The following is a 24,917-nucleotide window of genomic DNA, read 5'->3' as shown; positions in this document are numbered from 1 at the left end:
AGGGAAGAGAAGCTCAGGCTGAGCGGGAGCTGTAAGGTTTACCTCTCGACAAGCCTCCTCTTGTTTTCTGGGGTTTCACACCACATAATCTGTGATTCAGTCTCCCATCCACAAAACAGATACAAGAAAGTTGTTTTTTTTTCCTTTTGTCTCTTGTTTCTTTTCTCTTCTGTAAAGCAGGAGCCTTCTCCTCCTGTCTGCATATACAGCATTGGGGATTTTCACCTCAGCTGTATTATCAAAGTGCCGTTGTAATACAAAATCATAAAATATACTTTTGAGATGAAAGATTTCCACATCTAAGGTGTGATTGCCATGTGTGTACACAAGGGGGAATTATTTGTGAGAATTTGGGGGGGGCAATGTGATTAGGGGCCATATTGTTTGTGGGTAAAAAGAGTCAGAAATGTAAGGATAAAAAGCCTGGCTCAGATTTGATCTATAAGTATTCAAATCAGGCTTAAACTAACCTACAGACAATAGAGGAGAAGTGCAAGTAGAAACTGCACTATGGAGAGTAGGCAGCAAGGCAAGGAACAGTGCTGGAAAAATGAATGAAATAAGTTGTGACTGCAAAGCCCTGTGGGGAGTTTGGCAAGCCGGGAAACGAAATCAGTCCTCGCAGTTTCCATTCTTTTTTCCCGTTTGACAGAGGAAAGTGTAATATAATAACATAACTTTGCCTCAAGTTTATTGGTGGTGGGTTTTTTTTGCATATCACTCCTTTAATTTTAATTGGAAACTAAAATATCCTCAGCATGTCCACTGGGCTAAGTAGGCAAAAACCTGGGCCGTTACCTGACTTTGGCAGCTGAGAGGGGGCTGTGGAGAACATAAGATTTGCACCGACTTCAATGAGGAATGACAGGAAAGAAAATCAGATGGGCAGGTCTGATAGATGAGCGGCAGCTCCTATTTAGCACAGGAAGACAACAGGGTCTCTAAACAAGCTGCACTCTGTGTGGTCCTCCCCGAGGCTCCATGTTTCAGAACTAGTTTATTAAAGAGCAAGGTCACCACGATTAATTATACAACCAGTATAACTTCTTTGCTGTGCGGGATAATTACTGGTTTATGCTTCTGTTTGCAGTGGATGCAAAGGCAAACGTTGCACGGGATAATGCGGCCGTTTCTTCCCCGGAGACAATGGAGCAGAGCCCCGTTCCCGACGCAGGCGGGCAGAGCCTTGGGAGCGCTGCCAGGAGAGCCCTGCCATCTGCTAAATCCCGCTCTGTCTTCGCGTTTTCATGGTCTGTACCAGGGCGTACTGAAGATCCAGCTACAGATTCATCAGTTGGATCGGCGAAACTTGATGTCAGCTCGGAGGCGCCCGGGGCGAACAAAGCACCAAGTGACAGCCTGGAGGTTCCCGCGGCAGCTGCACGGGAGGAAGGCGCAGATAAAAACCTGACCCGGGCCCCGCCGGCAGCATCGCTTAGCGACATCGACCTCTCGGCATCAGTGACACCTGAGGGAGAGGATGCAGCCACCCCAAAGCCAAAACAAGTAACCTTCTTTGACAGGGTCTTCAAACTGGAGAAGGGAAAAGAAAGGAGTAAAACGCAAATTGATACCCAGGAGGAAAGGCAGACTTCAGACCTTCCTGACGGGCGCATCACAGCGAAGGAGGCTGCTGGATTACAGAGCACATCAGGCAGTGTCCTACAGGGGAAGGCAAGTGCTTGAGTAGGAATATCCACTTCTCTCTTAATGAACCCTCTTAGGAATACTAATAGCGCAGGACAACTTGATGTCGTGATGGCTGTGTGAATGTATCGGTGTTGCTCTTAAAATTATGGCAGGTAACCCCCCACAGGGGTGGCTGAATAGAGGTATGGGAGAAGAACCTATGGTGGAGTGATAATAGCTTGGATGTCTGCCTCACGACTGAATGCTGGCATCTGACCTAGAGTTTAAATTCAGTTGTATTTCTCTGAAAGGTTTGGGCAAGATAGCTGTGTTCATGCTCCAATTGCCAGGATGATGAACAGCAGCCAGCTACAAATGAAAGCAAAAATACCTGAAAGTAAAATTGTTTCTTAGCTTTAGGAGCTTGGAGTTCGACACTGGATGGTTTTAAAGAAGTTCTTTAGCATGTTTTGTGCCATTCTTAAAATAGTCACTCTTCTCGAGCAATAGCTGCTTGTTGCATACCTACATACCAGAATAAGGAATATTATGCAGTAGCAATTTAGCAATTTTTGCACTCTTGGCTATTGTGATTTTTTTTTTCAGTCAAGGAAATATGGTCCCTTAGAATTGATTTTACAGGATGAGAATGCAATATAAAAAATTAAGTAACTTATCTGAGAGAGCATGCTGAAGAAAGGAGCTGAAAACAGACATGAATTTAGATTTTGCACTTCCTGCAAAGTTTGATATCAGCAAATATACTATAGGATTAATTTTCAGGTAATTAACTACTGAAAAAGTCCATCCCCTGGATGGGGATAAGTGGCATAACTCTTATTAGTTCTGCTGGAGAGGTGCCAGTATACACTAATTGGTGATCTAGCTCAAATCCTGTCCAACGTCAAGAACAGGAGGGAGAAACTAGCGCATGGCCCGTTATCAGAATCTATGCGTAAATGCCATTTTAATAGTAACCGCTTTTACTGGCCTAGTTCAGGCTTACAAATAAGACTGCTGTGTGATCGCTAATTGCTTTGAATAGCGTTGAACATAGTTCACAAGATGCTCATTGCTTGCACTGACGACATTGCAGATTGTCCCTAAAAGTCTCTTCAATTTCTATTCTTCTACCTTGTCTTCTCTGTCTTATGCCTCCTCAAATTTGAAGATCACATTTCTTGTATAAACTTATAAATTGTAGTATCTTTCTGAAGATTCATCTGCAAGAATAAACAGTTGCATTTTTGACCATTGCCCTTCAAAAGTGGCACCCATCACTAGTATTTCAGACAGCTATATGTGTGCATTTAAAGAATCCATGGTCTCAACCTAGCAGAATATCAAGTTATTTGCTACATAAACAGAACAGGGTGAATAATTCAGAATGAATAATCTATTCAATGCATACTGGCACTTCTGTTTGTAGCTTGTAAGACTGAAGCTTTTCAACATCGTGAAATCCTGGAGATATTTTTGACTAATACACACAAAGAACAAGTTTTGCCTGTGGCTCGCGAGAATTGTTACTTTTACTATCAAATGCAAAATTCATAATTTCCTATTTTGCTGTGATTGCAAACTATGGAGTACGAAAGGTCACAGTTCGTGCTGTTGAAGTAGTACAGTGTGAGATTCTCTAAAATGAAATAACAATCTGAAGTAGCTTTAACCAGAAGTCAGAGTTAAACATTTGCTGGTAGCAAATAGTCATGTTGGGAAAGCTCAAGTAAGCAAGTGTTTGTAACGAGCAATCATCAGGGGACAGGACAAGATAATCTAAGTCTTATTCTGTCAGTTCAAACAGATGCTAGAAGCACTGTTCATTCAGACCAAGCTTTTTTATATCTATAATGCCTAGCTTTCTTATTAATTTTGAATTCTGTTCCAGTCTTCAGCTTATACCTATCCACATCCTGAACCTTACTGATGGGAATAATCTGGAAATCCCAGGCACTCATCAGCTGTAGGTTATGTTCGGTACGTGTGTAAGTGTTTGCAGGATCCTAGCCCACACAACGGCTTTTTGGTGCCTGGGGACCTGCCTGAGGACAGGTCTCCTGTTTAACAAAAGCGTACATCTTTTACATGTGCGCTTAAAGTTGTACCACTGAAAATCTTTGAGGACTCACAAAATCGGGGTTTAAGTTGCTCAGTGTAAATGCGTGGCAGAACTGTATCACAAGGGAGAGTGAAATTTTAACCTTATCCTTGAATTTCTGGACTATAATTTTTGTCTTTCATTCTTCAGATATGAAACGGAGATATGTTGGGGGCAGAGAGGAGTTAATGACCTTTTCTGGGAAAAATATATCAACTAAACACTTCTGATATGTTGCCAAACTTACTTTAACTCCATTTCTGAAACAAAGGCTCTGGCTCTGCCTTGCAGCACAGTTGCCTTCTGTTCCCTCTGAAGTTGCTAGTTCTCATGTAGGATGGGAGAATGACCAAGTCTAATTTAATTTGCTGTTACTGTAGTAACTACAAACTGTTACCAAATAATCATACTAAGAATCTAGATATTGCTGCCAACAGGTTTTTTTTCTTTTTTTTTTGGTGGATTATGACTTGTAGTATCTGTAAAAACTAAAAGCAAAGCGGTTTCCCTGAATTGAGTGCCAACACAAAACAAACAGCGTTGCTGGTAAGTAAGAGAGAGGCTCTACAGTTGTAGCTTAAGAGCTGCACAAACATTCTGTGTTTGGTGAACCACTCTTTATTTTTGTGGTCTACAAAACTACATTCAGAACACAGCATAATTAAAACAAGGACAGAATTCATGAATTCATGAAGCATTTACTATGTAAGCCAAAGAAAAGATAAATTATATGCCTGAAATGTTTCACTGAGCCATGATTCATACAAACAAAAGTGCTGGCAGGAATACATTCTTTTGATATGTTTTTTTTAATGACTGAACTGAAACTACAGTATAAGTATTTAAGGTGTTTATTACCCCCAAATTTGGCTCCTCAGAGAAATGAACTGAACATTTACATAGTATCTGTTGACTTCTAATACCGACTTTCTCCTATTATTTTTAGAGTTTTCTTTCATTATTTGCCTCCGGGGCTTTGCAGTCAGCTGCTACAGAGGTTTTTGTGGTTTTTGACTATGGCTCTGAAAATGTGATATTGTAGGACATAATCTCTCCCTGACTTAATGCTGATGGCCTGAGTCTGTGCTGCTTCCCACAAAAGTGCAAGATGGATCACAGCATCTATCAAAGTCCAGATTTGAGTTATATCCTGGTAGCTAATGGCAGCCTTGGCTTGGGAATCCTGGAGTAGGGTTCCTTGTGCACTAGTGCGTCGTTACAGGGCCCATTTGTGCTCTCAAGTTGGAGTTTAGGGATTTTTGTCATGCCTCAAGCTCTGCACAGTCTGCAATAGCTTTCGCTTCTGCAGGGCAAAGTGTGGCTTTAGCAGGGAGATACCCTGCAACGGCTAGTGCTGCCAGTGGTGGTACCTGTCACCTCTGCAGTTGTCCCCGGTGGTATCTGCTGCTGATAACAGCTCTTTGCTGCAGTGCTTAGCAAAGAGATCCCTTCCTCCTAAACACCAGAGCTTGGGCTTGTGTGTGTAAAAAATAGTTTCCTTATTTTTGTTTGATAGCATCAAGTACTTCAGTTATGAAGCTAGTTTTGTTTAGCAACATATCTTCTGCCTCCTGCTTCTTTGGTTTCTTGCCTCATGCCTTTGTTGCCCCTTTAATATCTGAAATAGAGCCAGCATTTTTTATGACCAGAGCTCTTTAGATGGCATCCCTGGAAGCAGGGCTGCCGAAGCTGGCGTGGCCACGCATGTTCTGCATGGGACATATTGTTCTTGGAGCCACTCTGGCCCGTAACTGGCAGCTGGACAAAGTGGCGTGTTAGACCCTTGTCAGAAACTTCTAAATAGCCTGTTGAAGCACTCTGAACTACTGTGCTGTGTTTCTTCCTGGGTAAACTTGGAAAACGGTGGGTGGAGAATTAGACAGAAGTCTGTTCTTGCAAGTAAAACCTCGCGTATTTTAACTCCTTAGGTGCTGCATAGAGACTGGCCACTCCATGCTCATCTTTCCTGATGCCAAATTAGCCCGCTGAAGTTTTAAAACATTTATGCATCTCTAGTCTACTCCTTCCTTTAGTGACCTACAGAAATGTATGTCCTCTGCAAATCCTATACAAATATTGTGGGGGTTTTTTAATTGCCCAGTACAGGGAAAGGTTTTCAAGAGTACAACTTTATTTTAGTTTTTCCTAGTGAAAATGGTACTGAACAACTATGTCTAATTGGCAGGTTAGGAAAAAACCCTTGGTGTCACTTAGACCTTGAGGCAGTCTTTGAGAGCAGTGATTCAAAGTTACTATTTACTGGAGACACCTGGACAGGCTCATCAGTTTTATTTCTTGTCCTGATTTTTCCTCTGGAGTAATCTGGGCATCTAGTATCCTAACAACTCCTTCTCTAGTCACTGTTTCCTAAGTGACCAGATGTGTACTGCTGTCTAAATAGTTGGGGGTGATAACTGCTGCTGAAAAATTACGGCACTGCTATGATTCTGTTCCATAATGTCTCAAATCCCCCACCAACGTCGAGGCCACCATCCTGCTAGGCACAATTTACTTTAATAGTGATTGACAGATCCAGCCCTGCACTTACAGTGTAGACAGATAGACAAAAGGGAGAAGGGTTATTGGTAACAGACTCAGACATTACTAGCCAGATGTAGTACTCTTAAATATTAAAAAAGGAAATGCTGAATGGGACACGGGGACTTGTCTCAAGCTGCTCTCTCCTGCACGTTTGTGTTGGCTTCACCTGTGCAGGCTCAAGGCAAAAGTGGCCAGAATGGCAGGCAACTTCAGCATAAAAGGGTGCCAAGCTCTCCAAAACTGATCCAAGAAGAGGTTGTTTTAAAAACCAGACCCTTGTTTAGGTGTCTAAACAGAAACTGAGTAACTTAATATTACATACTTGTGAGTGCTTGAGCACTGGAAAACTATTTTTGGGCTCTGGGAACTGTAATTCCAGGAAGAGAGGAGGCAGCTCCATCTGGCTCAGAAGAATTACTTTGGCTGTTGCTTTTTTCCTGCTGTTAATCTGTACCATGTTTGTGTTTGCTAGATAAAAATTATTTCTGGAATTGCAGAATACAGAGTATCAGAAGCAATCTTTGTATGGTACAATCAGACACTGAGCCGTCAAAGGCCAAAATCTCAGCGTTTGTTCCTATTCACAAGTTCAGCCTCGAAAAGAGAAAAGCGGTGTTGTTTGGGATGCCGTGTGCAACTTTACTTGTGTTTGTTATACTTGGTAGCTGAGAACAATGTTCTTCCAACCAACGGCAAATGCTGAATATATTAGAAAAGAGGGAAAAGAGATGTATAAATGCTCGATTGTTCTGAATACGTAGGCTGGAGAAGTATGGTTGGAATTAGGGTCGTGACTCTCAGAGCAACATAATGCAAGTCACAAATGTTACTTTTGCATTCCACTGGAAATTAAGCAAGCTAGGACTGAGGAAACTCTGCCCCTTTTTTTAGGAGATAGATGACTGCAACCGAAAAGACCTACAGCAGGACTCGGCAGGTGTCAACCGTCTCGCTGCTGAGCAACCTGAAAAGGCAGAGGTAAAACAAGACAGCTCCCAACCAGCTGCTGCAGTAGACAACTCCGTCATGAGTTTCCTTAAAACACTGGTAAGCTTTTGCCTTTCCTTTTCATCTCTTGGCTATGCTTTAAATTGCTTATAAAAATCCCACGTGGACATGTTGAGCTAAATGTAACATGTTTGCTGTCATGGGCACTGAGAAGTAATGAAGCTAAACAGATGCCTTAGAGAACGACTTGACAGGGATGGAGAGATGTGTAGGTACAGTGCAGTTATGATCAAACGATGATGACCTACTCTGGAAACTTCCTCTTCTGCATAGATACTTGTAGACCTGGAGGTATTTAGCTGTCTTAAGGATTTTCTGCATGACGAAACTTTATTTTGTAGTATCTCTAAAAGTTCATTTTTATGGATTAATTGGATGTATAAGCTTGAATAATATGTCTTTGGTCCAGATATTTTTCATTTTAGCCATTGACTTTAAGTTGTTCTCAAGAAAGATTTATATTATAAATTTTCCCACGTGGAGGGGAAAGCAATATTTGTACTTTTTTCACCTTTGTGCTAGAAAAAGCTGCTAGTTTCAAACATGATCTTTCAGATCTTTTGAAAGACTGACTTGGGTGTCACTGTTTGTTTTTTCTCAAATACTTTTAAGGTCTCCCCAAGCAAAGCTGAAGCCAAAAGTGATTCTGAAGACAAGGTAGGCAGATTCCTCATTCTGTCACTGGTCACTAGACATTTTTGACACAGGTATTTCCTCTTTATTGTGTTGCTTTATCCCCAAATGATGTTATCATTTGAAATAATTTAAAATATTTTTCCCCTGAATAAATTTGAAAGGAAGATGAACGTAAACAGTGCAATTCTTCATATCATGTGTTACAATCAAGATCTGAACTGTAGCATTTTCTGCAAGGTTGATGATGACCTGGTACGCTTTTGGTTGTTACTCTGACTTGTCCTTGATCTAAAACTACAGGTCCCTGCAGTGAAATCCTCCTGAGTCCACAGAAAACTCCATTTGCTCATAGAGCTGTGCAAAGCTTCTGGTTTTTCATTTCCAGTTGTGTATATGCACATCTCCTTTATCTCTCTTCACACCTGCTGGAGCTGCCACGTCTTGGTGGGGAGGACACGCGAGGTCCCCCTGCCTGCGGCAGCTCGGTGACGAGGTGGGCAGGAGCCTGCTCCCACCCTCCAGTGCACCCCTGGCTACTGCCGGGTCCCCCCTTGGGGCGCAGGAGGGTGGGCAAGGATCAGCCTCCCACTGAAATCAATAAAAAGCAGAAGGAGATCCCAACATTTCCTCTCCGGGACTCTTCTGGCTGAAGCACCCCTGTACGGACTGTGCTACAGTCAGGGCTGATGGGCTGTTCCTGTGCAGAGCTGAAACCTCAGGAAGACGATGGAGCTGCTCCGAGCGGGACTGGGACTCGCAGGGAGAGCTGTCCTTCCCTGACCGCTCACGATTCTCCCCTTCACATGCAGAGATGAGGATCGGGGTTTTTAAGCGGGGTGAATTGAATGCTCAAGCTGTTCTAATACAACGCATCAGGCTGACTCTAAGTGTGTGTGATGTTCCCACTGGGAACTGAAATATCCGTGTTGGCTGGACAGGTACAGAGCCAGCTCCTCCATGTGGCAGGCGGTTGTGGCCTCTTGCTTTCCTCTTTACAAACCATTTGCTCTTGGACTCCAGTGGCAAGGGGAAACTTGTTTTTAGCATCCATGAGCGGTGATGGTCCTTTATGTGTGAATTCAGGAAAGCTTCATTATTATAGCTTCATTTGCTACAAGAGATATTGAAAATATCAGATTGATCCAATGTATTTAACAAACTTGTAAAGAAAAAAAATGTGGAAAAACCTGAACTATAAGATTTTTGAGTTGAAAACATAATCTTCTAAAATGGAAAACTGTAGGTGTTTAAAGACTTCTCCTTTCCCCTTTTTTCCTGTTCTGTTGGTGCCAAAACTTACAATAGTTTCAACAGAAGCAGAAGTCAGACAATTTATATTAAGCTGCCTTCTATCTTCTGGTGTTTCAGTGGCTTACAGGCATATCACTGACGGCATAACTGGGAACTTTCAGATTAAATGTCCTTATATGTTGTTATGACTATAATGACTAAAGTTTTTCTTGTAATGCCTGTGATAAAATTTAATTAACACATAAAGAAAAAAATCCTAAAAAAGGAAATGGTCTTTCCATGCAACAATTAGGTAGCCAAAGTCATTGTAGGCATCAACATTTTTGTTTTCTATCCTATTTTTTATCCTTTTGTCCCATTCCATTTTTTATATAGCCTGGTACTAAAATGGTCAAGTTAGTCTTTCCAGAAAGCTTGGTGAGTACATGGGGATACACATCACTCCCTGATTATAGCTCAATAATTCTGGAAATCGTCAACCAGGGCTAAGATGTTCCAAGATATCCAGAAAAGGTAGTTACCAAATTGCACTGTTTCAGTAAGACTTGTAGCTCTTTCAACAATTTCTGAAGAATCCGGTTGTTCAGTCCCGTTTGCATACCTGACTTTATCAAGCACACCCATGTGCTTCTATAACAGGTGACTGTTGGTGTGGGCGTACTGTAATTTGGAAACAAATATGCTGTTGGGTTTGGTTTGCTATCACACCTGTGAGGGTAAACAAATCCAGATGACTAGCAGGATATGCAAAATCATTGTACAGAGGTTAAATGGGAGATGTTTTTTATGAAGAATTCCTTTATCTTCACTATCTTCCTGATACAAAGAATGACATTTTCACTATATTAAAGGAAAAACATTAAAAAGGTTAATTTATTGACTGTCATATAGAAAAGCTGCAGATTTTTCAGCTGATATGTATAATGAAATAATGGTCCCTTTTCCCCTGAGGAATAACTTCTGTCTTAATGGTGAAGATGTGTTCTTACGTGAGGCTTTCCCCTTCGTGCAGTCTGAGCCTCTCCTGGGTGCTGTGGGGCTTTTGCATGATTTGGCTGGCACAGGGACTGCTGGGCCTTTGAGTCCTGGTCACGCTTTCATTTTGGCTGCTCATGCACCCCCTTTGCCGGGAGGAGCTGGGTTTCACCACACAAGGGCTGGTACGTTCCCAGTGTCTCTCAGCAGTGCTCTCCCATGGCTAAAAGGACAGACGAGCTTTCTCTTAAATGTGAAAAACAGCCACAGCCTGCTTCAGCATCCTCCCCCCTGCTGAAATGCAGAGGTGCGTGGCATCAGCGAAGCTGAACTCGGTGGTTTTTGTAGCAACATGCTGTCATCAGCGATGCCTCTGGCTTTAATCAGCTGGCTGAAGACATGAATGCTTTCAGCAGCCTGGGCACACCCTTAATGATTGTCATTTCATCCGTGTAAACACAGGAGTTTAGTGCGAGTTGAGTCATACTTCCTTGGATTAATTGATCCTTTGCAAGTTTATACTAACCAACACGGCATTCAGATCAGATCTGCCCCAGACCATCTATTTGACCCTTCTGTAGCAGATCCTGACTTGTTCCCGCATCACGGTATGTTTGGGAAAACTGAGGATGGGAGAAATGCAGGGAAAAATGGCCAATTTTGATGCGACTGGCCACAGCCTCTCCATAGTCCAAAGGACGCAGGTAGCTGTGCTGAGTGAACCAGTCTTGAGACCCAGATCTCAACTTCACGCGCTCATACCTGTTACGGTCGGTACTCCGGACCTTTCCTCCTACCCTACTAGTTGTGGTCATCCACAGTGCTTGATACTTCACCCTGTAAATACTGTAGGCTGATTGTTTCCTTGGAGTTTGGGTCTCTTTGTGCTTCCGCAGTTCCTGGATGTTTTTGTCAACTGATTTTAAAGCTTTTTACTGGTTGGAAGCTTTTCTTCTTGCCATGTTCAAGTGTAAAAGAAAACAGAATGAAGCTTGCAAGGAGACAAGCTAATTGTGAACCCTTGAGTCATTTGTCATTCAAATATAATTTTTTAAATTTATATTTCTTCACTATATGTTGGTCTGATTCTTAATTAAATCAGGAAATAAATTACTTAAGGGAGATCAGAATAAAGTCCAGGATACTAGCAAGTAGTAAACAAAAAATACCACGCCCTCCTTTGTACTAGGTAATCAGAGACATCTTACTGCTTTAAAACCTGACGCTGTGAGACACTGAAGAGTGAAGAATGCTGCCCCGTATTCTTTGTGATTAGTCATATGTTATGGGCATACGTACAGTGCTGTTACCATAGAACAGACTCTTGTGTTAACTTGTTTGTATGTTGAAGCTCAGTTAAGTAACTTTGGAAACTTGTGTTTTTGTGTCCCCCTCCCTTTTTAATTATTGAAAAGGGGAAAATGGTGAGGAAGGAAGGGAAAAAATGCCATTGTTCATAACATGAAAACTTAAGCTTTTTTTTTCCTCCACTGATAAATGCAGAGGGTTGTGTTGAAGATTGTGGGGGGTGCGGGAGGGACAACAACAGTGACTTGAAGAGTGAAGTTTTGAGGAGGTACCTGAATTATGATTAAAAAAATTTTTTTTCCAATGCTGTGAAAAGTTAAATGGAACATTTTGGCAAATGTTACTCAAGTTTTTCCAAGACTTGTAGAAAAGTCATGTATTTGAATAGGCCCACCTTTACCCTATGCAGGGTAATTTAGTCTGCATTGAGCTGCAGGTAGTCTGCTACCACTCTTTAAAAATAGCTTGATACTGCTTTTTTCCCCCATATAGACATCTATCAGTGTTTCTCTATTTTATAGCCTTTTGTAGTGGATTTTGCAATGTGCTGCCTAGCTTTTTGGGGATCCAGTCTCTAACATCAGTGGGTGATGATTCCCAAAACAAGTGCCTCCTGCAGATATATAGAATGGAATGAAAAGGAAGCAGCACTCATTCAACACTTCTAGTATCAGTCTATCATTACTATTTTTCCAAAACTTTCATTTCTAACTAATTTCATGAACGTTAGTGTAAACTTGAAATATTTTATGTGGCATAATATATCATGAATATCCATACTGCCCTTTTCCTAAATAATGCATTATGCAAAACATTTTGAAGTCCCTATAATACTGCAATAAAAAGAATTCAGGTATTTTCAAAGTTTTATATATCTGCCTACTTTAAACTTATAAATCCCAAATTCAGTTGGTTACTCATGAATTTAAATACCCAAGTCTCAGTCTTTGTGAGATTTGGGTCTCAATTTAATGAATAATTAGAGGGAAATTGTGGTTTAATTTTGAATCAACTGGATTGCCCTAGCTTTTATATTTATTTCACTACTCGTGTGAAAAAAAGTCTACGGAGAACTGAGTAACTAAGAAGAAAACATAATTTGTTGTCCAGGGCAAAAAGGAAAAGTTTGTTTTTAATACTACATGTATGAGTGTTTGAATGTTTTTTCATGAACCAAATAAGAACTTTGCAATAAGTACTCAACTTCAAATGCTGTTGTACAAAAGGGATCGAAAGCGGAAAAAGGCCATGCTGGGCAACCTGCTCCGAAGACAGCGGCAGAATCCCAAACTAAAGGAGCCAAGAAAAAGAAGGCAGAGTCTCCCAAGCTAGGACACAGTACATTTAGTAAACTCTTTAGGCATAAGGTCTGTATAAAACTCTAGCACGAGCAGAACCCTGAGCAGTAACAGATGGCTCCTGTCACAGATTGAAGTTATTTAATTGGTAACTGAAATCAGCATCTGGCCAGCTGTGCAGTGCTCCGAAAACTACTGGTGTGAGCATTTCTGTGCCATGCGTTATAGAAACAGTCTTCATGTGCAACATGTACCATCTGTGAATTCAGGACTCTGAAACAATCCCCCTAACCTTCCCTGCTATGTGCTTCCCAGTTACTTACTAATGCTGACTAAACCTCCCTGGCCACTTAAAATAAAAATAAAATAACAGGTACTGACAAAGAGTGAATTATGCAAAATATATGAACAGTGCCTGCAATTGTAGGACAAGTTCAAGAGCTCAGTCCAACTACAATTAAGGCTTTATGATCCACATTGCCTTAATGGGCACTGCCATGTGGTTGAAATTGGTGATTTGGTGAACTGTGGCATCTGATATGGCACAGAGGAGGTTGGAACACAGAACTTCCTTCAGAAATAGTTACTTTTCACTCAAAACAAGAAAAGCAATTGTTGTTTGAATTCTAAGTGTAGTTTGGATGGAAAAAGTTTGGTCTTCAAGGATATTTTAAAGTTGTTCAAAATGCACAGTTTTCATGCAAATGGTTGTTTTTGAGGACATCAGCTTTTATCTTTTAAAAAAAAAGTCACTGAAAACTTTTCATCAGCTTTGATCTCAAGGTCTATATTTGGGCATTTCTGCATTCTCCGAAGAAGATAATCTGCCATGATGTTCTGTGGCAGGCAAGCAGAGAATTGTAGCTTTTTAGCCCAAAGAATGCAGAAGCAGAGACCCTTCCACTGGGGGAGGAAAGTAATTAATATTTAATGCTCACTCAAAACACCCACATGGAATTTCTGGTGAGTAGGGGGCTTTATAATCAAGGGCACAAGGCAAAGGGAGTTCTTTAAGATATTTTCAGAACAAAAATGTTCTTTCCACTGTCTCATTTTTGAGATAAAAATGTCAACTGCATATTACTGGAGGAATAATAATCTTCCCAATGGTTATAAGTCTACAGTTCTTGCCAACAGCTTAAAGTTAAGATCTCATCTTGTATATACTACATTGATAGCTAATAGTTTTGATATTTAATACAACTAAAATATGAATTACTTGTTCATAATGAATTAGGGCTGGTAAAAACGTAGCTGGCTAGCATTTTTTAGGGTGCTAAGTCTCTTCTTCTATAGTTCAAAATCTCCCAAAGAGTTGTTGAGAGAGATGATTGGTTTTCATTTGGCTATTTGATAGGATTTTAAAGACTTGGTCTGGAATGAAAGCAGTTATCTTGAAGGAATACAACAGCACTAAATTTTTACAGTAATAAAATCTCTTATAAAATGCTATTACTTTTTAAATATTTTTTTCTTGTTTCTAAGTTTATTTTTGCAGCTTTCTTTCCACATACAAAATACAGAAGCAATAAGTGGGGTATCATTTATGACATATTAAGAATAAAGGAGATGGATTAAAATGGTGCCAACGGTTTGCTTGTAAAGCTGATTGAAAGTGGAAATTCTAATCAGAGCAGTGATGTGACAGACAAGCCCTGAAGTTATCACCTCTAGTAAAAAAAAAAAAGTAGTTCTGTTTATCTCTTTTCATTTGAAATGCCTTACCATGATGTGTCAACTAGATGAACAGGTAATGAATTGCTTTATTTGAAAAGATCGTTTTAATATATGTAGTCATATTTGATTTTAAGCACTTCACTCTCTCCTCTGGAAGTTCTGTCTCTGCAAGTCTTCCAAAATACACTTCTCAGTACCTTAAAAAAAGATTTACTATTAGGTTAACAAACGTTGTCTTTCAGTGTCCTGTGTTTACATAAATACTAACTTTAAAGTAACTTGTGAATGTTGTTTTCAAACAGCAATATGCATCCTGATGTAAATCCATAACATAAGCTGATGGAATGGGATTTGGCCATTTGACCTCAAAGATTGAGTTTGGACGGCATTTGGCAGCTGGGTCCCTGTCAGTTCTTTTATTCCCATCCATGTATATTTGCCTTGCCTTGCATGCCAGTTTTGCAGTATAACTGTACTTATTTATGGAATTCTGACTTGGAAGGGTTAATCACTTATTTTCAGTATTAGTACTGAGGGCAGCTCGTGGCATTACACTACTTTTTACCACTTGCTCTGGATCTTGTTCATTACAGCTAACCACAAAAAGAAGTTCTTGGCTCCTGCAAAATAACTCTCACCTATTCTTTCAAGAAATCCGCAAAACGTGTGGCAGGCTGCCTAAACCCAGGGGTGCTGGGCTCACATTTACTTGAGTTTGTGGCTTGCTGCTCCTCTTTTTGTACAGCTCAGTTACTCATCTTCAGTGTAAGCTATGCTGGATGTTGGGGTCAAAAGATACTGATATATATCACTGGCCAGAAAGGAGTTTAACAAACTGGATCCCTCCTGGCTTCGTGTATTTTGATGAAACCAGGAGACCCATCACTGTGGATTATATTTTTTTTTTTTTTACAAAAAAGTCAATCCCACCTAATGCACAAAAGTGTGAGTGGATGGACTAAACCCACCTCCAACACCTGCAGAGCTTCTCTTTGTAGAGCTGCAACTCCTGCTTCTAAGTTACAAAGCCACTGTTCTTCTGTGCCCTTCATCGCCAGGCAGTCGTCTGCCTGTGTTTTGTATCCCAGAAAGCAAAGCCTCATGCTTTGAAAGCAATGCTAGCACATCCCTGACTGGTATCCAATTCCCCCAGTGGGAAAGACCCAGCTCTGGCTTGTACGCGTGTGCTGGAAGTTGCACACACGGACCCAGCTCAGAAAAAAATCTCTGCTGATACCTTAAAACCCTCTGTAATGTCTTACCTGAAGAAACTGGGAATGCATATGTAAATACACATATTTTTAAAGAACAAGTTGAGGGCTGCAAGCACAGCAGCATGAGCACAAAGCAATTCAACACAAGGCTGCAACACTGCTGCAGGTAGAAGGATGCGAGCTGGCAGTCCCTTCAGGCAGCCTCGCCTCTGCCGGAGATCAGTTTCCATGGTTGCAGGAGCCAGGACTTTCACAAACATTCACTAAAAATAAAATAAATTGTGACACAGACAATTCCTGAACTGTGTGAGCACTGACATTGCCAGAGACAGACTGTCTTTGTGTTTTGTTTCCCTTCAGGCTGCAAAAGAGACCCAACAGACAACTAATACCAAAGTGAGTAGGATGATTCAAGTTATCTGTATGAATAATGCAGTCAAATGCTGTCGTTTTCATTCTCAAAGCTACTGTTTTAATTTCTTAATCAATTAATCATCTTTGTTATGAAGGGTGGGTTGCTGTGTAATTTGCTTCCTCTGTTCAAGATATTACTTCATCTGAAAGGACAGGGCAATGCAGCTCATGTTGCTTGGCGTGTCCTGCAGTGGTGGTCCACTGCACGCTTACCTCTTGTACCAGGCGATGCCTGAACGTGCTGCGAGTATCTTGTCCTTCACACATTTCCAATAGCCAACGTGTTCCTGTTTCTTTCTAGAGCACTGAACAGCAGCCTGTTACCTCTGTAAAATCAGACAAAAATGTCCCTTCCTCTCAAGAGCCGCAGACAACTAAGCAGAATACAAAAGCCCCTGAGCCTGCAGCCCAACAGCAGGTAGCAGCCACCGAAGCCCCCAAAGAGGTGACGAAGGAGAAAGCATCCTCCACTCCCATGCCACTGAGCAAGCTCTTTTGGAAAAAGGTATGTTTGGATTTCGGAGCTGGTCCATCCCACAGCTCCACCTTCACACAGTGTCTAGAGCTCTTGCTAAGCATAGAGATACAGTAAAGCAGTCAAATCTGCAAAGTTGAGCATGTCCCACATGCTAAATGCATGAGGGGCATAAATGATATACGCAGTTACAAATGCATACGTGAGCTTTGGGTGCTCACATATACACATGGCTAATAATGGCAGTTAGACTCCTGCCGAAGAATCTTATAAAACTGTAGTCTTTTAAACCTGTCTGTGCTATTTTTGAATGATATTATGGAAGAATGAATATTACTCTGTCAATTGAACATGTTTGTTAAAAATCCTACAGAGATTATAGTATTCTTTACTAAATTATATCATTAATAGAGATATAGCTAGAAAAACACATTCCATTTTTATGAGAATTGTTTGATTTAATTCTAAATGTCTGAAAACCTGGAACCTGGTCGGTTTATTCTTACTCAATAGAAAAAGTTTCATACCAGAGTGGATCAGTCTTTAAGTTTGGGGGATTGAGGTCGATTGCTTGGGAAGACATATTTTTCCTCAGGTTAAATATTTAACTAAAATTAGGACTAACATTGAAAACATGGTTCCTGTTTCTATGATTCTCAGTGGTTTATAAGCTGAAGGCTTATTCTTTTCTCATTTCATTTAAGAGAAGAGCTGTATTAAACTTTACTGAATCACTGTATGTTGAATAACTGCTTTCCTGGGCTTCTGTTCAAGTTCAAATCCCAGAAATGAAATGCTTCCAAACACACAGATGCTGACTGAGCAGCTAGTCCTGCAGCTTCTTTAGCTGTATTTTCCCTACTGGGCAGTGATACTGGAGATACAGTTTGGGTATGTTACTTGTTAAAAATGTTACTATTAAAAAAAACAAAGGTGTTTAGATATTTACAGAGTAAACATGCTTGAAAACCATCTAAGCTTGAAACATTTGTTACTTGGGACTTAATTTCCTGTGGAACTGGGTGAATCAGGTACTTAGAATGAGAGGAAAGTTGTGCAGGAGAGGGAGGTTTTCAGTATAGTTATTGCTGCGGAAACCTCCTCCTCTGAGTAGCCTGGCTTATTTAAAAACAGAGATGGGAAGCAGGATGTATGCTGAAGATCAAGACAAAATAAGAAAATAGGAGGCCTTCTGGCAAATGGTTGTATGCCGTTTCAGTGTAAAACAGAGTAATAAATCTGGTCTGAAGTTCAGTATTTTCATAATGAAGTAACAAGGCCTTTTGTGTTTGAAAAAGAAAAAGCATGTAAGAAGGGAGCATTTTCTTGCAGAAAAATACTGAAAATCAGTCCTGTGGAGGAGCGTTTAGTGGTGATGGTTTTAAAAAAAAAAATCTGATTAGTTTGGGGTACTCTTTCAAAATAACTTTTTGAAATCTTACCAAAATCTTATGTAGTTATAGAAATTTTACTGCTTTTTATAATGTAGGTTCTGCCCACAGTGAACACCAGCTCCCCATTGTCTCATAGCTAAGGTAAACCAGGTCTAGGTACCTACCCTGTGTCTTTCTAACCTGACAACAATCTTCACTGAAGTCCTGGGATCTCAAACATCTCAGGGGTATAAACCTTGTACCAAAATTCTGTATTTCAGTTCTGTTTGTTCATAATGTTGGGTTTAATTTATGCTACATCATCATTAAAATAAAGCTGCTTACATCAGTGAATGGAAAGCGTAGAGAACTCTCTACAACTCCAAGCAGGTTTTGGTTACTACCAAAAATATTAAGGGCTAGTTAAATCATTTACCCAAATGCACTGAACTACAATAGTATGTGAAATCTGACTTTTAACTTTGCAAAATGAGGCTATTTCTGCTTGGTTAGAACTTCCTGGGTCTGGAATCATCCTGAGACCAAATGTTTTTGCAAGTTTCCTGGAGTAAATTTCGGTAGTAGAGAACTGGACTTGGTCCTAAGGATTTAAAAAAAAAAAAAAAAAAATCTGCCTGCTTGAGCATTGAATCCTTTCCTATAAAAAGCTGATGTTGCTTTACTGGATTTTCTTGACAGAATAATATTATATTTCTTTTGATGAAAGACCTTGGTGACCCAGTCAGCTTGAAACTAAAAAAAAAAAAAAGAGGATAGTTGTGGGGGGAAAAAAAAAGTCCTTAGCCTCAAACTCAGCTTGGTTCAAGGATTCTGTCTTTTTTCCTGCGGTGACTTTATCTTTCTTTCTGGCACCCTTAATGTACTGCACTTTTGCTAGGATAGAGAATCGAAGCTAGCAACTGTTCCAAATAAATGTATAATTTAGTCATGTGTAGTTTTTCTTTTGAACTAACAAATAGCAACCACAACACTCAATAGATCCAGGATTCAGATTCAGGTTCTCTCTTTCCAGGCAGTCTCTCAAATATCTATCTTCTGATGAGCTTTTACTTCAAAGTAAAGCTAATGAAGTGCCTGTCAACATGTTGCAGTTAATGCCACTGCTCTGACTACAGCTGAATAAATATGTAAAAGAAAAAGAAAAAAAATCCTTATTCAACTCCTTAGATGGAAACCACTTCGACTGCATTTGCCCCATTTCCTGATCAGTCTGCACAAGAGTTTTCATAACTGTTTGTCATGCTAGTGGTTTTTTTTTTGCAAATACTAAGGAATATTAATAGAAAATTACAGTTACTAATTTCACACATTTGTGTTCAAAACCTGCTTTTTCAAGACCTTGTAGATATCTGATCAGGGCAGAGAAAAACATGGCACTTTGTTTATATCCAATCGAAACATGCCAGTAAATGATGGAGGAAGGTGATTGAGGAAGTATTATTCAGACTGCTCTGTGAATTATCTTTGAAAGCAGATGTATTTTTTAAAAAAATAGAATTTTAAGCTGTTGCAGTTCTGTTGCTATACAAACACAAAAACCATGCCCGTTCTACTGAGGGGTATTTATGCACTGATAATAGAAACAGTAAACTGGTTAGCTATTAAGTGAAGCTGAATAACTCCTTTTGTTGCTGGGCCTGCAACCATAATCTGCCATAGGAAAGCAAAGATAAATATTTGGGTGGAGCGTGCAAGATGAAAGTTAAAATTACTGAGGATTTATCAAGTTTCCATATATTCCAGGATGGGAGCAGTTTACCACCTATCAGGCAGGAGAAAAGGAAGTTCTGGCCATGTTTTGCTGGGTAAATGGATGAAGAAACCTTAACGAGAATTGCCCCTGGTTGAGGGAGTGAGGAGGACAATAAGCAATGGGCTTTTGGGGGCCATTTCACAACCTGACTGCTGGCATAGGTGCCATCCGTACAGCAGGGAGGGCCCTTAACCTCCTCAACCCAGCGAATAAAACCAATAGGACTTGAGTCAGAACCCTGTTCCTGGGCTGTTTTCAGACCAGTGTGCTTTAACTATAAGCTGACAGGGGTTAATACTAATTGGTTAATAGTCTGAGCTGTTATAGCTCAAGACCTGCTGAGTGGCACCTTCAGGCAGCAGCTGTAGGTCACAGGGGGCTTCAGGGTGGAGGTCTGAGAGCGCGTTGGTGGCTGAAGCTGAGCTACCTTAACTCTGCAGCAACCTCTGTCGCCTTTGCATTGGCAAAGGAGGGCAGGGCGGTGGGTTAAGTCTCTCTAACCCTCTCTGCTTCCTGCCTGTGAGTCTGCGAGCGGCAGGAACAGATCTCAAGCATGACTGCTCTTTTAAGTGGAAATTTCTTGAGCAAAAGGTCATCTCTCATATAATGTTGTTAAGATAAAAGAAAAGCTGCTTCATGAAGTATGACCCAGGAAAAACAGAAGAACTGTTCCTTGAGTCTAATGAAATGCAGTGGAGAGTGCCAGTTCAGACTCCAGCACAAGATCAAAGCAGGGTATAGTGTTTACCTCAATTTTGAGGAAAGATGCAGCAAGCAAAAGGAAAACTCCTGTCAAAGTTATCCAGGTCACAAAATAAGTTACACTCTCATAAGGCAATAGTTTGTATGGTCAGGAACCTAGATAAGAAAATGGTGCAGTAACAGTTCCCCCAAAACAAGAACCAGAAGAAGACTCAGAGTAGACACAAACTTTCCACCATAACTGCTTTAAGTAAGCTTATTACTAGGAAAAAACTAGGGACACCATCATTTAAGAGATGGAAGAATGCTTCCCAAACATAGTGAAAGAAAGAACCTAGTAAAAAGTTAAATACTTTCCGTGGTGCATAACAATAGCTGCTGACTTAGGTTGAATTTATTACAATTTGTGTCTAAGGAAACTGGAGGCAGAATTTGGACCCATGAATCTGGCAACCTCAGTTGATGCAATTTGTAGGTATAAGGTGATAACTTACATTTATGGGAACACTTACGCATTAAAGACTCGTGAAGTTGATAGAGCTGGGCTGTTTGCAAATTATTATTACATCCAAACGGCAGTTTCATCACAAAACTTGATATAATTTTTGTCTTTATCCCAGGTGAAGTAAAGTAGTAATTTAGCCCATTGCTCTAGAGAACTGTTTAGGTTAATGTAACATCATTCAAAGTTTATTGACTTTTTATTTTTGTCAAGCTCTTATTACACTTTCAATTCCTGCCAGAAACACCTTGGCGGTTTTCTTGAATGCACAAATGGAAATATTTCTTCCGGCTTCTTAGGGGAAACAGGAATAAAAATTAAAAACTCTGTTCTTAAAAGTATGTCAGAAAATCTTTTTACCTAAAAGGGGTTTTCCCTTCTACTGAAAGACCATGCACAGGCAATCTCTGCGTCTCTGAAGTACACCATATACCATGGTCATGTGTCATCAGGCTCCAAGAATCTGCCACCTTGATCAGCCTTACTTGAGAGGATTTTGGATGTCTCTAGGGTTTCCATTTGTCCCAGCATATCTGAATACCCTGACCTGATTGCACCAAAGTTGTGGAACCTCCAGCCTTGGAGATACTAAAAGCTCAACTTGACAAGTTCCTCAGCAACTTTGAGCAGGAGGTTGGACTAGGCCTCCAGAGGCATCTTTGAGATCACAAAATCCTAAAAGAAAATCTTCAACATCTGTTAATTCAGTCTTACTGAGGGAGATGGGTATACAAGAATGATTCCTGGAGATAATTACAATAAATTCATCATAAATTTTTAAATAGCAAGCCTAAGATCTCAAACAAGATAACCTTTCACTTCTGCAACAACTTAGATATGCCTAATAGTACTAAATTAAAGTAACTGCATAGGTACATTGGATATCTAAGTAAAAAAAAAAAAAGTAAAAATAACGTATTCTAAAACAGGATTTAAACTTTCCTAAAGCCTCCTATGGAATCCATCAAGAAATGTACAAAAAGTCACTGATTTAAACAAATCAATCTCTCTGAATAGTTGACTATAACTTGGCTCTTTTCTGTATTTAAATAGACAGTGCTTTTCAGAGTTTGGCATCTCGCCCCAGGATGCATTTGTTATCAGTAGTGACACTAACGCCATTGCATAGACATAGCTTGAGAGACAAAACTCATTTGGGCTGCAGCTGTAACAGCGTAGCAGTAATACGATCCCAAACTGTAATCTTTGAATGATGAGCTCCCAGAAGCTAGGTTGCTGCTTTATTGAGCCACTGTTTCAACTCATGCAATGAATCATTTCCTTCAAGCAAATAGATGGTGAATTGATTATATGTATATGTGAATAGGCAGAAATATAGATTAAAATTATTATAGATTGATTATCTCAAAAATGTTCATAAATATAAATTAAATCTACAATTCCATGGGGAAGCGGGCTGTGCTGCAGTCATCTCAGGCAGCAGGGGACAAGGAATATTTATTCCCTCATCATTCTTCTCCCCCTTACCCCACCCCCAAAATGCTCGATTCTTCCACAAAGAGGAGTAAAAAACAAAGCAAAATCTCTCGTGCTGCTGTAGAAGTCCATGGCGAGTCCCCATCTTGTATGTGGGTTCCCCCCAACTCAAAAAGAATATGACAGAGCTAAAAGGTAAAATACTGAGAGAAAAATGCATAAGTATATTGAATGGCTTCTGTATCAACTACATAAATTAGGATTTTTTTTTTTTTGCTCAGAAAGGAGTTGGCAGAAAGGGAGGTGACAGTAGCATACAGAATGACTACTGTAACGTAAAAGGTGAACAGGAAAGATCAGTCATTGCTCAAAATAAAAGCAGTAGAGTGTGTCAAATGAAATTATTTCGTGACAAACAAAAAGAAAGTACTTTTTTAAAAAATCCTACTTTAGCTGTAGAATACTTTGCCACAGGATGCTGCTGTAAATCAATTCAGAAATTGTTTAGCTAAATTTCTGTAGGAAAAAATCCATCAAGGGCTATTAAACTAAAGATACTAATGGGAGTCATAGAGTTGAAGACAATTGGAAAAGTATATGAGGAGACAGCCATTTTCGCACTCTGAATCAGGATCTGGGACTGCAGAGAATCTTTGGTGTTACCTTTTAAATTCTTCTTGTGTTCATGTGGCTAAAATTAATTTGGTCAAAATAACTATGAGTACGCATTACATGTGAGTTCCTGTAAGTACACGTAAAAATGGTGAAATATAAGTAATTGAGACTGACTCACAGCAGTTCTTTCCTATAGTAACCATAGTATACATTTCAGCTGTAACTATGCTGGTTTTTTAAGCAGCATGTGTTGAAATGCCAATACCGAGGCTACCTGCATCCATTTGATTCAGTATTGGAGGCTGAGGGTGCAACTTATCCTGCTTTTATAAGGTTCTGTACCTTTCTGCAATAAGCCGCAGAATGATAAAGGGCTTGCTTCAGGTCAAATTACCTGGTTATTAGCATAATAGCTTCTTTTTATGGCAGAAAGGAAGATACTTCTTTATACAATTGCAGTGGGATGGGAATTAATTAGTAGTTCTTGAGGGCACAGAAGAATGTTATTTACCAGGGCAGAAGAGTTGGCTAAGGAAATGCATGTTCAGCCTCCTGCCCAGCTGTGCCTCCACCTCCTCCAGCAGAAATGTGCCTCCTGTTCACGTATTCTGCGCTGCACAGGTCTTGTTGTTCAGTTAAACACATTGAGCATTCCCAGGATAGCCTTGAGAAGGCTGTGGAATGAGACATGCAGGAGATTAATCAATAAATCTTGTGGGGATCCATATTTCAGAGGAATTTAGAAACCACGTGCCTCTGGTTGGAGTACTATTATAATAAAGGAACTTTCCAGTAATTCACAAAAGCTCAGTGGGACCCAAAATCCTTCTATAAAGGCAATGTTGCTGAGTACCCAGCAGCTTTTCTTGAATTCAAATGAGGGTCATCACTATCAAAGAGGGTGACTGTGACCCATGGGATTAAGTGAAGTAATAGATGAGCTACTTAACTACCTTGTACCTCCAGAAGTCATTTATATCTTTGCAACTGGGACGAGGAGCTAGTGCTGCGAATGTGACCAACCTGAGAACGCTGTGGCTGGGACATTGCACTTCCGTATTTCACTCTCTAAGAAGGGTGCTAAACAGAGTTTTAACAATTAGTAAAGCCCATGGTGCGTTTAAATTACTTAATCCTATTCTTTCTTTTGTGTGCAAACTCCTGGGTATGATCTTTCTCATTTTTACTGGGTTTTACCTGAGTGCCATCTACTCATGGCGTGTACTACTGTAAGTGATTTTGTTTAAGTCTTTTTAACTCATAATCAAAGATAAATTATTGTGTTTGGGAACTGATACTGCAATTTAAGAAAGGCTATTTTTTCAGTTTAAACAAGTGCTTAAAATCCCACCAGTTTATATACTTTTTTGAATTAAGATTAATCAAATTCCTGAAGAAATCTGTATAGATACAGTGACGCTGAGAATGCTTCCATGCCACGTTTGTTCATGATGTACCAGCTTACTGTACTGCTGAAGCACTTTGATTGTAACGTCTTTTTAAAAACCTCACTAATTAAGTCTGAATGTTTTTTCCACTTTCTTAATATTTGCCCAAAATAACCCCAGAACGCATTGGAAGAAGCAGAGATCGTAAGCAATGAAAAAGCAGACGTGTCTTTAGAAGCTGTGGCTCCCGACAAAGATGAGAGCAAGAGCCCAGAAGCTGCAGAAGTGAAACCCAGGAGAGAAGAAAGTAAAACCCCCAAAGCAAACCTGAGGAAGTTTTTTAAGCTGGTAAGCAAAATGCTGAATTTCGAGAGTTGAGAGTGATGTGTTCATTGCAAGGCTGGGGTGGTAATTCTTGAAAAATCTGTTGAAAACGAAGGTCTGTGGGAGCGCGGGAGCGGAGCGATGCCCACCTCCGGAGGCCTCGGGTGGGGGCCTCTTGCCCCGGGCGCCGCGCGTCCCCCCGCGCATTTCGCGTTCTGCATCTCCCTCTCGTGGCTCCTCCAGGAACAGCCCTGGGGCTGCCACAGCCCCACGCA

The 24,917-nt window shown here is 40.3% G+C and overlaps 1 protein-coding gene across 4 annotated transcripts in view; it reads left to right on the top strand.

The window, feature by feature from the left end:
* The window catches only part of BCAS1 (brain enriched myelin associated protein 1), a 51,491-nt gene that overhangs the window by 9,174 nt on the left and 17,400 nt on the right, over positions 1–24,917 (top strand). Inside the window, exons 3-9 of one of the 4 annotated variants that reach the window (XM_075166550.1) lie at positions 1,091–1,674; positions 7,163–7,318; positions 7,892–7,936; positions 12,676–12,816; positions 15,999–16,034; positions 16,354–16,557; positions 24,499–24,666. In XM_075166550.1, coding sequence (XP_075022651.1) covers positions 1,091–1,674; positions 7,163–7,318; positions 7,892–7,936; positions 12,676–12,816; positions 15,999–16,034; positions 16,354–16,557; positions 24,499–24,666 — 1,334 coding nt within the window. Of the gene's footprint in view, positions 1–1,010; positions 1,675–7,162; positions 7,319–7,891; positions 7,937–12,675; positions 12,817–15,998; positions 16,035–16,353; positions 16,558–24,498; positions 24,667–24,917 lie in introns of those variants that run through there. The other 3 variants (XM_075166547.1, XM_075166549.1, XM_075166548.1) reach the window with 3 other exon arrangements.

This window comes from Calonectris borealis, chromosome 17, assembly GCF_964195595.1.
Source record: "Calonectris borealis chromosome 17, bCalBor7.hap1.2, whole genome shotgun sequence".
Classification (NCBI taxonomy): Eukaryota; Metazoa; Chordata; class Aves; order Procellariiformes; family Procellariidae; genus Calonectris; species Calonectris borealis.
Note: the sequence above shows the minus strand (reverse complement) of the source record. Positions and strands in the feature narration are given on the sequence as shown.